The 14275-nt window shown below is 53.3% G+C and overlaps 2 protein-coding genes across 4 annotated transcripts; one reads left to right on the top strand and one right to left on the bottom strand.

Moving 5' to 3' along the window:
• The first annotated feature begins 2880 nt into the window (after positions 1–2880).
• Positions 2881–8424, top strand: ABHD1 (abhydrolase domain containing 1). The gene is given in 10 exon segments (XM_011972645.1): positions 2881–2994; positions 6070–6230; positions 6563–6745; positions 6935–6980; positions 7134–7246; positions 7370–7543; positions 7721–7769; positions 7868–7951; positions 7953–8034; positions 8148–8424. Coding segments are annotated over 10 exon segments (1218 nt in total). The 3' UTR covers positions 8360–8424.
• PREB (prolactin regulatory element binding) lies at positions 8374–12286 on the bottom strand. 3 transcript variants are annotated; one of them, XM_011972646.1, is made up of 9 exons: positions 11898–12286; positions 11145–11334; positions 10721–10941; positions 10447–10527; positions 10208–10332; positions 9835–10008; positions 9616–9688; positions 9278–9437; positions 8374–9111 (listed from the first exon to the last, which is right to left on the bottom strand). In XM_011972646.1, the coding sequence occupies exons 1-9, from the start codon at positions 12030–12032 to the stop codon at positions 9017–9019; spliced, it is 1254 nt and encodes a 417-aa protein (XP_011828036.1). In that variant the 5' UTR covers positions 12033–12286; the 3' UTR covers positions 8374–9016. The 3 variants fall into 3 exon arrangements, with proteins under 3 accessions (XP_011828036.1, XP_011828038.1, XP_011828037.1); XM_011972648.1 differs by having other exon boundaries at positions 8380–9111; positions 11145–11267; positions 11898–12278; XM_011972647.1 differs by lacking the exon at positions 9278–9437 and having other exon boundaries at positions 8505–9111.
• Between the last annotated feature and the right edge of the window lie 1989 nt (positions 12287–14275).

Raw genomic sequence — 14275 nt, 5'->3', positions numbered from 1 at the left:
GGAGAGGCACGGAATAGATTATTCCTCATGCCTCCCAGAACGAACCCACCCTACTGATATTTCAATCTTGACTTCTAGTCTCCAGAAGTGTGAGACAATAAATCTCTGTTGTTTAAGACAGTCCCCAACCTTTTTGGCACCAGGGACCAGTTTCAGAGAAGACAATCTTTTTTTTTTTTTTTTTTTTTTTTTTTTTTTTTTTTGAGACAGAGTCTCACTCTGTCATCCCAGCTAGAGTGCAGTGGTGCTATCTCAGCTCACTGCAACCTCCGGCTCCCAGGTTCAAGTGATTCTCATGTCTCAGCCTCCCGAATAGCTGGGATTACAGGTGTGCGCCACCACACCCAGCTAATTTTTATTTTTAATTTTTTTGTATTTTTTTTTAGTAGGGACGAGGTTTCACCATGTTGGCCAGGCTGGTCTCGAACTCCTGACCTCACGTAATTCGCCTGCCTTGACCTCTCAAAGCATTGGGCCTTACAGGCGTGAGCCACGGTGCCCAGCCTCAGAGAAGACAATCTTTCCACATATCAGAAGGGTTGGGGGTGAGGGGGTGGTTTTGAGATGAAACTTCCACCTCAGATCATCAGGCATTAGATTTTAATAAGGAGCACGCAACCTAGATCCTTCTTGTGTGCAGTTCACAATAGGGTTTGCACTCCTATGAGAATCTAATTCCACCACTGATCTCAGGCGGTAATGCTTGCTCACCCTGCTCACCTGCTTCCTAACAGGCCATGGACCAGTACCAATTTGCAGCCCAGGCGGTTGGGGAGCCCTGGTTTAAGACACCCAGTTTGTAGTGCTTTCTTAGAGCAAACTGCCAACTAATATACCACCTAAATGCCGATGATTACCAATTCTCCAGATCCAATCTCTAAGCCCCAGGCCACTTCAGGCATTGAATATCCTACTAATTTGTGCCTGAGTCTTAATTTACAAAGGTGGCTGAGTGAGGACATGAAGAGGTCACTGCCATTGAAAGAAAAGCTTAATGTTATTCACAGTTCCCCTAGAAACAAAAGGCACAGTCACAGGGGGAAGTGCCAGTGTCACACAGGAGGCAGAAAGGAGCGAGGGGAAGGTACAGTCCTTTACTGGGGTGTACTTCTCCCAGTAAGGCCGGAGAAGTGGTTTGGGGCTGCCTAGTTTGAATAATCCCAGAGCACTCTGGGGCACAGGGACTGGTACTAGTTACCTGGTCCTGGGTCGATTTAGGGCAGGGGAGATACTGGCTTGGAATGTGAAAGTTAGAGAAAGGAAGTGACTCAGAGTATGAGCTCTGGATTGCAGGGAGATGTAAATAACCCTGGACATTAGGTTGGCCCTGTGATTTATGGATGCCAAAGAGACAAATACAGAACCTAAGGAAACGCAGTTAAAACACTCACCAGCACCCCATCCTCTACATGTCTGTCTAAATGCATCATCTTCCTCTTCAAATCTTCCTCTCCTCTGTTTCCCTATCCCAGGGATGGGCACTTTATGTCTGTGCAGTCGGAAACCTGGGGGCCATCCGTGTTCCTCCTTCTTCCCCTGCCTCCAGTCTACCACCAGGTTCTATCAATTGTGCCTCTGATCTTGAAGCTCTTCACTCCTCTCCTGGGTATACTCCAGTCTAGGCATCTTTTGAGCCTGGTGTTCTGTTAGCAGCCTCCCAGTGGCCTCTTTGCTTTTACTTTCCTCCTCCTCCAATCTATTCTCCCAGCAACTGAATGATTCTCCTAAAACATAACTCATGTCACTCTTCCCTTCTTAAAACCCTAGGATGGCTTTCCTCTGACCTATGATAAACTGCAGCAATTATGTGGTCCTTGACCACCCACATGTTCCAGCCACACCAAATTTCTTTCTGTTCCTTTAAGACATCCTTCACCTCCAGGCTTTTGCCTATGCTGCCCCATCTGCTAGAACACCCTCCCATGAAGTCCGGGCACCCCTGCAGTGCTCCCATGACAACTGGTACTTCCCTTGTGTGGACTCTGTTAAGCCCTGATGACTTGTGAACCTCCTATAAGTTTTACGGTATACTGATACCTAGGCTCCTCTCCAGACCAACTGTATCGGGGGTAGGGCCTGGGCACTGGCAGTTTTAAAAATCGTAGATGATTCCGATCTGCAGTCAAGGTTGAAAGCCATTACTCTTAGTAGACGACCTCCCATCTTTCAATGAAGACAGGGACAGTAACATGGCAGGGGGGGAGGGGTCTGCATCAAGTGCCTGGTACAGAGCGGGTGGTGAGCAAATTATCTACTGTTTGAGGACTGTGTGGCAGGGACTGTATGAGACAACACAGAGTGACACTGCAGGAAGCTGCATGTGTGTGCAGTGCCAACACTGAGCATCTGAAAGCTGTGTGACAGTGTGGGGTGTCACAGTCGGACAGTGACTGGTGAGGGTCACTGTGAATGACTGTAGTCTGTGACAGAGCAGAATGTCACCGTGGGAGTAGCTGTGTCCTGTGTGTGACTGACTGCGAGTGCCTGAGGGGCTCTGGCCAGGCTGCTGGACTCAGGGCGTCGCCGGGGAAGAGTTTGAGGGAGCTGGAGATGCCGCGCACCAAGATGGCAGCTGGGGGAGGCCGCTTGTCTCGGGCTCCAGAGCCAGGAACCGCAGAGGGGAAGCAGAAGGTGGGGGAGGGCGGGAGGCCATTCGCAGGTCGCTCGAGTTACTTCCGCGCGGGACACTAGGCGCAGCCGCCCAGCCCAGCGACCAACTAGCACCGCCTCTCGCCGCCTAGCCGCCGGCACCGGCGGTGGGCGGGGCGGGCAGCGCGAACGGCCGGCAGCGGGGACAGGACCTGCACAGGCTGCCTATGGCAGGCGGCCGGCGAGCCGGGGCCAGCCAGGAGCCTAAGGGTCGGAAGCCCCCAACACAAGATGCTGAACTCCTTCCTGAGCCCCCAGAATGGCACCTGGGCAGACACCTTTTCTCTGCCCTTGGCTCTTGCCGTTGCCCTCTACTTGGGCTACTACTGGGCATGTGTCCTTCAGGTGGGTGCGGGTCCAGTGCTCTGGCCGGCGGGTTTGGGTGTAGGGGCAGCTTCCAGACACGGGCTTGAGCCCTTGGTGGGAGCTGGAATGGTTGGGCTTCCCCACAGATGAAATTTGCTCCCACCGAATGGAGACTCGGCTCTGCCTCCCTAGTGCCTCTGCATCCCATGTGCTCCCCATGCCACCTGGGCCTTTTGGGCACCGGAGGGTGCTGCTCTCTATGATGTGGACAAGCATTTGGGAAAAGTGGGTTGGAAGGCATCCTGAGGTGTCAGAGATGTGCACACTTTGCGTTCCTTTTTAGGTGGTTTAGCTGAGTCTTTCAGCTGCACTGAAGGAAGGAACCAGAGGTCTGTGGGGTCATGGCTAACTCCCACCACCACCCACCCCCCAAATAGCTTAGTAGGGCCTCCCTTCCCTTAAGGGCTGGCTGAGGCCTGAAACTGGCCTAGCCCAGAACTGATGGATGACCCTGTCCTTGCTCATTCAGCCCTGTTTTATGTTCCAGGCTCTCCATATAGTGTGATGAGAAAGTTTGAAGAGGTTGATTTTGATGAATTTGGAGATTTTTCTCACTGAAATTTAGATAAATACATAATTTACATATCCAGGAAAAGCCAAATATTTTCATCTTCATTAAACTCTGTTCTAGGTAGCTGAGTCTAACAAGACACCTACTGGTTCGAGTCCTTTAAAAAGGTCTACAGGAGTCTTTAGTGTTACTGAGACTTTTCCATATTTTCAGAGCTTTCTACATTAGCATTTATTGTTTACTAAATGTCTTCCTTAGGGCCGGCCACGGTGGCTCACGCCTGTAATCCCAACACTTTGGGAAGCAGAGGTGTGAGGATCACCTGAGATCGGGAGTTCGAGACCAGCCTGACCAACATGAAGAAACCCTGTCTCTACTAAAAATACAAAAATTAGCCGGGCATGGTGGCTCATGCCTATAATCCCAGCTACTCGGAAGCCTGAGGCAGGAGAATCGCTTGAACCCAGGAGGCAGAGGTTGTGGTGAGCTGAGATGACACCACTGCACTCCAGCCTGGGTGTCAGAGCAAAACTCCGTCTCAAGGAGAAAAAAAAAAAAAAAATGGATAGCAACTCAAAATCTTGGCAATTAGGAGGCAATACACAACAGTGACTAGGCAGTGCAGGCTCTAGAGTCAGAGAGACCTGGGTTTGAATCTCCTGCTCTGCCACTAACTAGTTCTGGCATGCTTCTGACCTTTGACAAGTTATTCAGCATTCAAATACAACCTATTTCATGAAACCATTGTGAAAATCACAAGACAAAATTTGTGTGAAGTGCTTAGCACAATGCCTGGAGCTTAATGAGCACTCAACAAATCTTACCTACAAGTACTGGTGGTAATGTCATAGTTAGTAATTTTGTTTTGCTTGCTGTGTAACTGGACAAACCACTTAACATCTGTCAGTCATAACTTCTTCACTTATAAAATACCTCATAAGCTTGGGCTTAGTCCAGTGCCTGCACACGACTGACAGCTGTCATAATTCCAGGGCTTAAGGACTAGGGTTGAAAGTCACATCTCCCAACAGTTGCACTATCAACTTGGCCTCTCTGCCATTTGCCCCTGTAGAGTATGGGGACTATACTGGAGATAGAAACCTGGTCTTCATGTTCCTTAGGACTCATTGCAGATATGCAGTTTCTATTCTTGAACCTATGGCATACTCCTCCTTCACATGCCTTCTACGTGGCTAGGCTCTCTCATTCACTTGAGGTCTGTCCAGAATACAGCAGAGAAGCTAAAAGTCAGGGCTCAGTGCCCACTGACCTCATCTGTCCCTGTTATTTCATCCTTGTCACCTTCCCCCTGGCTGGCATGAAGGAAGAAAAACATCGATCCACATTAGGGCTGTTCTTCCTTTAAAGCACAATCTAACAGCAGGGGCCCCACAAGTAAGAGAAGATAAGGTCCCTGGTAGAAAGAAGCCCCTTAGGCCAGGCGCGGTGGCTCACGCCTGTAATCTCACCACTTTGGGAGGCCAAGGCGGGCGGATCAAGAGGTCAGGAGATTGAGACCATCCTGGCTAACACGGTGAAACCCCGTCTCTACTAAAAATACAAAAAATTAGGCCGGCCTGGGTGGGCGCCTCTAGTCCCAGCTACTCGGGAGGCTGAGGCAGTAGAATGGCATGAACCCAGGAGGTGGAGCTGGCAGTGAGCCAAGATCGCGCCACTGCACTCCAGCCTGGGTGACAGAGAGAGATTCTGTCTCAAAAAAAAAGACAGTGTTTTGCTCTGTCATCAGACTGGAGTGCAGAGGCGATTCTCCTGCCTCAGCCTCCTGAGTAGCTGAGACTATAAGCATGCACCACCATGCCTGGCTAATTTTTGTATTTTTAGTAGAATCAGGGTCTCACTATGTTGGCCAGGATGGTCTCCATCTCTTGACCTCATGATCCACCCGCCTCAGCCTCCCAAAGTGCTGGGATTACAGGCACGAGCCACTGCGCCCGGTCGGCTTCATTTTCAACTGCAAAGTAAAGGCTGAAGATTGAATGGTGCTGCATTTCTTCAGCCCCTGCCCAGAACCCCGACTTTTTCTGCAGGGGATCAGCTGGGCACTTATTTATTGACAGGGTCTCACTGTCGCCCAGGCTAGCGAACCGTGGTGCTATCATAGCTCACTGCAGCCTTGAACTCCTGGGCTCAAGCGATCCTCCCACCTCAGCCTCCCAAGTGGCTGGGACCACAGGCGCACACCACTGAACCTGGCTATTTACATTACCTGCTGTCTCCAAAATGGGTTTGGGGCATGGATAGGCTGAGCAGGAAAGTCAGCAGTCAGTCAACTCAGCAGCTCCCAGTTCAGGGTCAATTCTGGGCAGTGACACTCCAAGACTGGGTTTTTAGGGGCTCTAGCTGGAGTGTATTATCAGAGACTTGGCCATTCAACTGAGCTGTGCTGAGTATCTCACGTGCAGACAAAGCAGGGTCCTCCCGGCTGTCCTCTGGAGAGGGGCCCTCTCACCCTCTGGTGTTGGGTGCCTCATTAGCTTGATGCAAAAGTCAGGGAAGTGGGGCAGACTGTTGTGTGATTACAGAGGCCTCGGCTGGTGGCTGGGCCCCAGTTTCTGGCCTTCCTGGAGCAACACTGTTCCATCACCACGGAGACTTTCTACCCAACGCTGTGGTGTTTTGAGGGGTGACTACAAAGCATCTTCCAAGTATTCCTGCAGTCTCAGCCCCTAGTCTTTTATCAGAGGTAAGAAGGGACAGAACAGGGTGAACGTGAAACCCCAGGTATCTAGGGAAAATCTACCACTTTTAAAATGTAGGTAATCTGTCTCATCTACATCCCTGTGTTGAGGGTACAATGAGAGTGGATGTTATATGGAAGGGCTATATAATTGCATGGCCATCAGGTCATGATCTTTTATGTCCCCACCCCACATTGTCAAGCCTTACTGTTTTACATGAAAAACACCCTCAGAGGATGCTGATGGGAAGTTATGAGACTCGTTTATGGGTGGGGCACAGGACAAAGCTTTTGAATCACATTGTTATCTTTGTGTGCCTCTTCCTCCAAAACCACAGTAACATCCTCCAAACACCAGATGGAGGCCAGCTCCTGCTAGACTGGGCCAAGCAGCCTGACAGCAGCCAAGACCCTGATCCTACTACCCAGCCCATTGTGCTGCTGCTTCCTGGCATCACCGGCAGTAGCCAGGAGACATACATCTTGCACCTAGTTAACCAAGCTCTGAGGGATGGCTACCAGTAAGGATGGGTGCAGCCCCGGAGTGGGGTGGCATCTGAGAACGTGTACTAGGGAGAAATCAATCTGGACACTGATAGATATGAAGAATGCTACACGAAGGGAATCTTTGGACAGGGGTCTTTCTGAAGACTACTGAAAGGGAAGAGGGGCTAAGAAGGGTCTAGCTAAGATGTACCTGTGTGCCACAGGGCTGTCGTGTTTAACAACCGGGGCTGCCGTGGGGAGGAACTGCAGGTGAGTAGCGGCCTTCCTCATAGTAGCCCTTCACCCACTCCCTTTAGAGATCCTTGGCCCTGGGGCTCTACCTCCTACCTCTCCTTCCTCAATTTCCCCTCCACCTTCTGACCACGGTCTCCCTCCCTACCTAATGATCTGATTTGCCCTCAGACCCACAGGGCTTTTTGTGCCAGCAATACTGAAGATCTACAGACAGTCGTGAACCACATAAAGCACCGCTATGCCCAAGCTCCACTGCTAGCCGTGGGCATCTCTTTTGGAGGGTAAAGATTGCCTAGGCTTAACCCAGAGGCCCAGTCTTCCTTTCCTCCTCCATGTCCCCTCCCTCTGTCCCAACTCACATTAATGCAAACCCTTCTTTCATGATCCCTTGTCCAATTCTACAGGATACTGGTGCTGAATCACCTGGCACAGGCCGGGCAGGCTGCAGGGCTGGTGGCAGCACTGACTCTGTCTGCATGCTGGGATTCCTCTGAGACCACCCGCTCCCTGGAAACCCCACTCAACTCACTGCTCTTCAATCGGCCCCTCACTGCTGCGCTCTGCCAGCTTGTGCAACGGTAGGGTCGTGGCAAGTGGGAGGAGGCAGTAGACAGAGTAGGATGGCAGACACTCCAAGCTCTCCTAGTGCTCGGTCAGTTCTCTCTGGGCTTCTTCACACATGAGATAGTAAGACAGGGCCTGGGGGCGGGGGATCACGTCCAGGTGTCAAGCCAAACTCTTATGTACTCTTGTAGAAAGAGAAAGGTGATTGAAAAGGTGGTGGACATAGACTTTGTGCTACAGGTATAATCTTCAGCCATGCCCCTGGGCCCCCCCAAATGAGTCTTCCACTATCTTCCCATTCTTTATCATCTTAGCCTATCCTACGGTAACACCTGCAGGCCCGCACAATCCGCCAGTTTGATGAGCGCTACACATCTGTGGCCTTTGGATATCAAGACTGTGTTACCTACTACAAAGCAGCCAAGCCCTAGAACCAAGGTAGATGCCATCCGGATCCCTGTGCTCTGTCTCAATGCAGCAGATGACCCCTTCTCCCCCGTCGGTGGTGAGTACTCTGAATCAGGACACTTTGGCCCCAAGGAAAATGGGCCATGAGGGACGCGACAGACAGCCTGGGCTCCCAGTAAAGGCCGTTTCTGACCCCTGACCCTCTCCTAGCCCTTCCCATACAGGCCACCCAACACTCCCCCTACGTTGCGCTGCTCATCACAGCCAGGGGTGGCCACGTCGGCTTCCTGGAACGGCTGCTCCCATGGCAGCACTGCTACATGAGCTGCCTCTTGCATCAGTACGCCAGAGCCATCTTCCAGCCCCCAGAGGGGCTGCCTGACCTCTGGGCTCTCTCGCCTTCTGAGGACAGAAATAGCTGACAAGAGTACCATTGGGGGTCTCAGTTCACTCTTTCCTTGTTTATTAAATATCAACTTTTCCTGCCTAGTGGGCTGAGGTTCATTTTCCCTTTCCTCAAGGTTAGACTATCTAGGAACTTACTGCATCTTTAGGCCGGCTGGCTTAGTGCTACCCATCTGAACCCCCAGATTACTACTCAAGTCGTCTTTTTGCCCCAGCAGCAAGTACCAGGCCAGTCCCTTCCCCAGCAAATGCCAGGGGCTTCATGTGAAGGGGAACTGGCCCCAAGGCTGTGAGGGGAGGAGGAGAAACTGTTTCTGCAGGAAGGACAGCAGTGCCTCCAGGCTCTTGGGCATCTTCACATGTTTCTAGAGAAAGGACAAGCTCAACTCTCGAGCCTCTAATAGGCAGAAGGAAAGAGGCAGGGAGTATGACCTGGGCTTCAGACACCACTGTTCTGGATGGATCCACAGATGATGAAGGCAGGGTTCCTGGGGCCCAGAGTCAGGCAGGGCCATAACCAAGCCTTTTCACTAGAAGGGAAGGCAGTGCCCATTCATCTTATCAGAGGCAGCCTCAGCTGTGGACCCGAATGGAGTGAGCAAAGGGAGTCCAGGCCTCCACTCTGCTCTAGAGATGGCAGTGTCCAGGCTCCTGATTCCCAGGAAGCAGGGAAGCTAAAGGAAACCTGGAAAGGCACTCTGGAGCAGCAGGATGGTCACAACAATAAGCCCGACACACAGCAGAAGCAGGAGCCACACAGGAACACTCCCTGCAGGAGGGAAAGGGAGAGGTCAGCAGGCAAAGGGGCTTCCCAGCCTGAAAACCAGAACCCTTCAAAGGGGGAGTGGCACAAACAAGAGCGTAGCCCCCGGGGGGCATGTTTCTGCTCCAGTTAAAGGTGGGGTGGTGCCTGCCTGCCCCGCCCAATGACTCACGCCGTGAGGGCAACAGATGCAGCTGGCAACGACTGTCCACAGCCACAGAGAACAGGGCAGTTTCATGGGACCCAAGGAGCTCTGGACCTCGACCCTTCTCAGGTAGAAAGGCCACATCCGTCACCACAATGCCATGGGCCTCCCTCACGTAGTAGAGGCACTGCGGGTAGAAGGAAAACGAGTGAGGAAAGGCCTAGCTGGGAACTGTCTTTCTGGAAAGCATGCTCCCCACCCCCAGGTTTTCCCTCTATAGAACGGGCCACACTCCTTCCTGCACACTCAGGGTAGACACAGGCCTACAGTCCACCGACAGGGCCATGCCAACCTCCACCCATTACCTGGAGAGAGAAAGCTATGTAGATGGCAACAGAGCCAGTGACCGTGCCCAGGCCTAGGAAGGTGCCAGACTCACTGCAACAAACAATAAAGTGCTCGTTGTCCTGGAGGCTTGTGCAGCAACCCTCATACCCCAATCCCGGTCCGCGGGGACCCAGGCAGGACTCCTTTCCAAGCTCCCTCAGGGACCCCCACCTAGCCAAGGCAGCAATGTCTCGCACCTGACATTGAGGCAGGAGATGACTTCATGGCCACAGGACTTGGTCCGAAGGGGCAAGAAGTTGGAGCCATCCCAGGCTGTGAGGTAGCAGGGAGGGGGCTGGCGCAGGCGCTTGTGGGGAATTTGTACTGTGAAGAGTCGCAGCCCAGCAGGCTGGTCTGGAACCTGCCCAAACCTGGGGGCCGGATGAGGAGCTATTCAGCTCCCGGGTCCTGCCCAACCCTCCTCAGAGGTTTGTGCACCACCTGCACCCTGGTCAGACCTGAGGTAAAACTCAACAAGTTCCTCCCCAGCTCTCCCATCCCCAGTCTTTTCCCTCTCCCCTATCACAGCTGGGCTATGCCTCTTTCAGCCACCCCGCAAAGTCTTCACACCTGCAGGCCTGATAACGGTAAGGTGTGCTGGAAAAGGTGGGTCCATTCTCTTGCCAGTGCAGCTGTGTCACCAGCTGATTCTTCTGCCACACAGAGGCCTTAAGGTCCCGGCCCACGGTTACCAACTAGTCAGGAATAAAGATTCCAAGGATGGACAGTTAGGGGAGCCACTCACTGGGCAAGCAGCATAAGCACCTCCTCTCTCCTTCTCCACCCTCCTCCCACCCCCACCCCCTCACCTTGCCATCAGGCCCTAAAGCCAGGTCTTCAATCTCCCCTTCGTGGGCTTTGAACTCCAGAACCTTCTCCAGGCTGGGTACCTGTAGCCAAACCACCACCATAGTTAACTCAGGTGTCCAGCAAGTACACTGTGACTGATCTCCACGCCACTCCCTTCTAATGGCCCCCAATGCAAGCTTCATTCACAAGTTTCCCAGATGCCACGTTCAGCTTCTCACAATTTTGGTCTTGCTGTTACTGACATTCATCCTCCCTAACCCCACAAACCCACACCTTCCAGACACGAACGTAGCCATCTGTCCCTCCAGTGGCAAGCAGGGTGTTATCATGGTTGAAGCACACAACTTTCTGCAGTGGATCGGAGCTGAAGTCTGTCTGCACTGCCTGCAAATTCTCTACCCTGAGTTCTAGCCCCTCGTGCTGGGTTTCCGCTCCACATTTCTTCTCTGCTGGGGCTGCTCCCTTCCTTTGTCGAGGCCCCTGCTCCTTGGAACCTGTAACACAAACACTTGGCCAGGTTCTAGGCTTCTACAGTAAGGAGTACTGGCCCCTCTCTCCATGGCAGGTGCCCATACAGCTTCTAGCTTGCTACCAAAACCCTACTTCCAGACCCACTTCTTTAGAGACACCAAGATAAGAGTGACCTTACTCGTTCAACCCTTTCCCCAAGCGGGTAGAGAGGGAGAGAGCTCCTTACCTGCCTTCTCTGCCTTGTTGCCTTTCTGTTGATGGGCCTGGAAGCGCAGGAGCTGACAGTGGGCATCCTGCCCTGCAGCAAGGATGTCACCAGCCAGTGCCAAGTTCATGGTGGCCCGTGTCTCTGTGTCATGGGAGTGCAGCAAGGAGGCACTCAAGCGCCCATTAATCCGCTCTAGTTGCAGAAAGTGCTGTGGGAGGGGGAACCCGGATGAGCAAGTTCAGGGGTGCCCAGAGAGCACGTCTAGGAACAGTCTGATGTCTTACCCCTTTACTTTCTGCACGTTATAGTTCACAAGGGGTTCTCGAGTCTTTTTTCTCTCATTTGGGCCTCACAAATCTCTACACTGAGCAGGACTGGGATTATTACCTCCGTTTTACAGAACAGGGTGAAGCTCAGAAGAGGGAAGGAACTTAGCCTAAACCCAAAGGCACCACTCTCGCCGCTGCTAGAGGGCAGGCAAGACCTCCGGGAAAAGGCCAGAATAAGAGCCCTGGAGCTGCTCCGAGGCGGAGCTGAAGCGTTCCTGCCGGCTCTGCAGCTGTGTGCAGCTTTCACTTTACCTTAAAAGCCTCTCCTCTGCCTGCTGAGTTCTCGACTGAAATTCGCGCCGGGGCGACAGGCAAGCGGGTCTTCCCAACAGAAGTGGGCAGGGCCTGAAGCTGGAGTGTGGCCCGCCCCGCGACCCCCGGCCACCCTGGAATCGCCGCCAGCCCACAGCAAGACCCAGCCCCAGTGGCTCTGAGCTCTCACCACACCATTCTTTATGCCTGTCTTGGCGGCGCCTCCTCCGCCCGCAGCGATGAGCAGCCCAGTGCTGGGGTCAACCTGAAGCGCATACAACGGGAACGGAGCCCGGTACAGCTCTGGCGCCCGGCGTCGGCCCATCCCGCCCGGCGCGCGTTCACTGCCCGCACCACGGCACCCGGGACATAACGGGCCGGGCCTTCGACTACTGCCCCGGCCGCTGGTGAACTCGGCCCCGTCGCCGCTGGGAGCACACCCGACCCCTCTCACACCGGGGAATTGCCAAAACCCTGACCACCCGCAGGCAGCCGAGGTTCAGCTCGAGTGCGTCTAAGTCGCTCTCGCAGACGCTCACTGCGCACGCGCACCTGTCCCGCGTCTCCCTCCGCGCAGGCGCAGGAGCACCGACACGAGTCAGCACTAGCCGGCGGGGCCGCCTTCCCCGGGGCGGGGCTTCGGTTCTCCACCCCTGGCGCGGAGGCACAGTCGCCCAGCACCGACTTCGCCATCTTTGTGCGGGGCGCCCCGGGGCGCGGAGGAGGTGGAGCCAGTGGAGGTTGATGACGGTCAACCTTTAATAAAGAAATGCGACTCACGCCTGTAATCCCAGCACTTTGGGAGGCCGAGGCGGGCGGATCACAAGTTCAGAAGTTCGAGACCAGCCTGACCAACATGGAGAAATCCCGTCTGTACCAAAAATACAAAGGTGTGGTGGCATGCGCCTGTGGTGGCGTTCGCCTGTAATCCCAGCTACTCGGGGGCCTGAGGCAGGAGAATTACTTGAACCTGGGAGATAGAGGTTGCAGTGAGACGAGATCACGCCATTGCCATTGCACTTCAGCCTGGGCAGCAAGCAACAAGAGTGAAACTCCGTCTCAAAAAAAAAAAAAAAAAAATCCTCTGCCAGGCACGGTTGCTCATGCCTGTAATCCCCCTGTAATCCCAACACTTTCAGACAGTCCGAGAGAGGGGGATGGCTTGAGCCTGGGCTTTCTAGACCAGCCTGGACAACATGGGGAGACTCCGTCTCTACAAAATATTTAAAAATTAGCCAAACGTCATGGCACCTGTGGGCCCAGCTGCCCAGGAGGCTCAGGCGGGAGGATCACTTGAGACTGGGAGGTCGAGGCTGCAGTGAGCTCGACCACTATGCTCGACCACCAGTGATGTCACCACTGCACTCCAGCCCCTGGGTGACAGAGCTAGACCCTGTCTGTCACACACATGAAATCCTCGAATTAGGACTGTTCCCACTTGGTGAGTGATACGCCAACTCCTGGGAGCACAGGCCTTTGCAGCTTACCCCAGAGATGAAGTGATTTGCCGGAGGGCACACACCAGAAACCACCGGAGTCTCTTGCTTCTTAATGGAGGCAGCATGAACTTAAAAATAAACCTGACTTCAAATGCTGAATCCACTGCTTCCTCGTATGGGGACGCCTCTGTCATCCTTAACTCCTATCCCCCACTTTTGGCAGGGGTAGTGTCCGCCATTCCCTTTCTCAAGGCTTCACACTCCTGGGCTGGTGGCTTGGTGGGTGGCCAGCTGCTTTGCTGGCCTCAGCAGGGCAGGTATCTTCTGCACCTGACACTCCATCCTCCCTCGGATTTGTGACCTTTGTGCACTCTTGAGAGTGAGCACAAGGGATGTCCTTCCCTGAAAGGAGATACTCCTCCTGCATTCTGATTAACTAAGGTGCACCCAGAGGAGTGGTGCAGTGGCTTCATCTTTGGTGATGCTAGTATCTGTCCCACAGAGTTACATTAGATGTGTGAAGGGCATGGCCAAGCTGTCTGCATTTCTTAAGTCCCCAGGCCTTGTGGATCCCTTGTCCTCCTTGGATACATGGCACCTGCTCTTTCTGGCCTCTCTGTTTACTTTGACACCATCCTCCAGGGTCTTTTTTCTTTTATTTTTTGAGACGGAGTCTCGCTCTGTTGCCCAGGCTGGAGTGCAGTGGCCTGATCTCAGCTCACTGCAACCTCTGCCTCCCAGGTCCAAGTGATTCTCCTGCCTCAGCCTCCTGAGTAGTTGGAACTACAGGTGCCTGCCACCACGCCCGGCTAATTTTTGTATTTTTAGTGGAGACGGAGTTTTACCATGTTGGCCAGGCTGGTCTCGTACTCCTGACCTTAAATGATATGCCCACCTTGGCCTCCCAAAGTGCTGGGATTACAGGCTTGAGCCACCACACCTTGCCCTTTTTTTTTTTTTTTTTTTTGAGATAGGGTCTCTGTCACCCGGGCTGGAGTGCAATGGCATGACCTAGCTCATCTTAACCCTGAACCCGTGGACTCAAGTGATCCTCCCACTTCAGCCTCTTGAGTAGCTTGAGTAGCTGATAGTACAGGCACATCCCACCATACTCAGCTGATTTTTTAAT

The sequence above is a fragment of the Mandrillus leucophaeus genome, unplaced genomic scaffold (assembly GCF_000951045.1).
Source record: "Mandrillus leucophaeus isolate KB7577 unplaced genomic scaffold, Mleu.le_1.0 Scaffold13, whole genome shotgun sequence".
In the NCBI taxonomy this organism is placed as follows: Eukaryota; Metazoa; Chordata; class Mammalia; order Primates; family Cercopithecidae; genus Mandrillus; species Mandrillus leucophaeus.
This window is presented reverse-complemented; position numbering and strand designations above follow the sequence as displayed.

Coding starts and splice junctions, on each gene's coding strand:
- PREB (XM_011972646.1), bottom strand. CDS start 12,032: ATGGGCCGACGCCGGGCGCCAGAGCTGTACCGGGCTCCGTTCCCGTTG. Junction 9,438..9,615: donor ACATAGCTTTCTCTCTCCAG/GTAATGGGTGGA, acceptor TTCTACCCGCAG/TGCCTCTACTACGTGAGGGA. Junction 9,112..9,277: donor GCATCTGTTGCCCTCACGGC/GTGAGTCATTGG, acceptor TCCCTCCTGCAG/GGAGTGTTCCTGTGTGGCTC.